This window comes from Phymastichus coffea, unplaced genomic scaffold (genome assembly GCF_024137745.1).
Source record: "Phymastichus coffea isolate CEN01 unplaced genomic scaffold, Cenicafe_Pcof_1.1 PCOF00036, whole genome shotgun sequence".
NCBI lineage: Eukaryota > Metazoa > Arthropoda > Insecta > Hymenoptera > Eulophidae > Phymastichus > Phymastichus coffea.
The window spans coordinates 224,491-226,191 of record NW_026706847.1 but is presented as its reverse complement, the minus strand read 5'-3'; the positions used below and the strand labels follow the sequence as shown (position 1 = coordinate 226,191).

Sequence of the window (1,701 nt, the reverse complement as noted above, 5' to 3'; positions counted from 1 at the left end):
CAGCACTGCAGCTCCAGCTTTGAAACTTGAGTAATGGATCAAATGTTGTAGATTTGCAGCACTGAAGCCGTAACGTTGAATGTCGAATGCTATAATTTCAACTATTGAATAGGACTTGCAGCGTTACATTCTCTCTAATGGACGTCAATGCTTTTTGGCTGCTTCAATGATAAGGTTGGGTTAATCCTCTTTTACATCGCAATAGCAAGCGTGTAACGTTCTAACGGCACATTCAAATGTGCCGATATATATTTATTATTATAATAAAAATAATAAAAAACGTTTATTTTTCCACTTACAAAATAATTGTAGTCATGACATTTGAATTGGTTGTCGTACCGTTGCTAACATATATTCAGTTTTTTTGTCAGTCCTTAACATTTCATTCTTACTCACATATACTACTACTATTAATTGTATATACTTCTAAATTTATATTTATACTAAGTTGTTCTATATTCATTCAAAATCTACGTACATAATAGTAAACATAGGACATCTTTTTATTTATAGTTAAAGTTGATATGGAATCTCTATTTCCTTTTCTGAAAAGATGTTTGTAGAAACAATAAAAATTATCGTAGTCATAAACATTATGCCTAGGCGCGTTTTAACCTCTTTTTACTTGAAGGAAATACTTTTTTCTCAAGATATTTAACGCGAGAACTATATATATAGAACTGTGGATTCGAGTGAAATAGTATCGAACCGTTGTATGCCTAGATCAGTCAATAATAACAATGTATAACAAAAAACGAAGCCATCTCCACACAGTCTACAGCTTACAAATTATTATCACACTATGGATTTTTATGGAATGTAAGGTAAAATGTTTTTGCTTTTCTCAAACACTATATTTTGAGCAATCAATTATTTATATATTATTACTTATAAAGCACAGCAATGTATAATGAAACTTCGGTAACTTCAATTTCGATAATTTGAAGTTCATATGCAATTTCAAACAACTTGAAATTTTAAGATTGCTGTTAGAATAATTGTACATTAAATCGACTAGCAAGAGAATATTTCAAATAAATATTGACATTTTACAGGCGCAAAATGAAAATCTATCAAAATTCTTCGGTTATGCTACGAATATCTCAAAATATTACTGCGATATTGCGTGCGGAAAATCAAGATTTGCATTGGCAAATGCGTTACAAACATATTGTAAATTCAAGTGTCCTAATTCAAGTTTTGCCAATGTTCAATCAATCAATAACCAGAATACAACTTCACAGCCACTGACAAGTGATAGTTCGACAACAGGTTTCAACTTATTGCCATCCATTCCCGGTATTCCTAATTTACCGGGATTTTCTATCATAAATTCACCATCAATCACTCGTCCAGAAACTGTGAATACTCCACCTACAGTACCTCCAGGAAACACGCTGCCCGCTCCCACTGCTGCTTCCGCAAACAGTCCTTCTGTTTCCACTCCTCTTTCTAGTCCGGCACCCATGGCTACTCAGCCAGCAGTTCTATCTGGTGGGGAAACGGCTGGCACTACTGTTGCGCCAACTGTTCCTGCTGCCTAGAACAATACAGAAATATCAATGTAGTCAGTTAATTTGTAGCAAAGATTAGTTTGTAAAGAAAAATGAATAATCGATTATTGGACAAAAAATTAAATATGTAAAAATTAAACATTTAGAAATAGTCATTATAATACAATATTTACTTAGAAAATTTGTA

General features: G+C 32.7%; 1 protein-coding gene across 1 annotated transcript; it reads left to right on the top strand.

The window, feature by feature from the left end:
- The first annotated feature begins 721 nt into the window (after positions 1–721).
- LOC131663592 (mucin-2-like) lies at positions 722–1,701 on the top strand. The gene is made up of 2 exons (XM_058934070.1): positions 722–824; positions 1,056–1,701. The coding sequence occupies exons 1-2, from the start codon at positions 741–743 to the stop codon at positions 1,542–1,544; spliced, it is 573 nt and encodes a 190-aa protein (XP_058790053.1). The 5' UTR covers positions 722–740; the 3' UTR covers positions 1,545–1,701.

Coding starts and splice junctions, on each gene's coding strand:
- LOC131663592 (XM_058934070.1), top strand. CDS start 741: ATGTATAACAAAAAACGAAGCCATCTCCACACAGTCTACAGCTTACAA. Junction 825..1,055: donor GGATTTTTATGGAATGTAAG/GTAAAATGTTTT, acceptor GACATTTTACAG/GCGCAAAATGAAAATCTATC.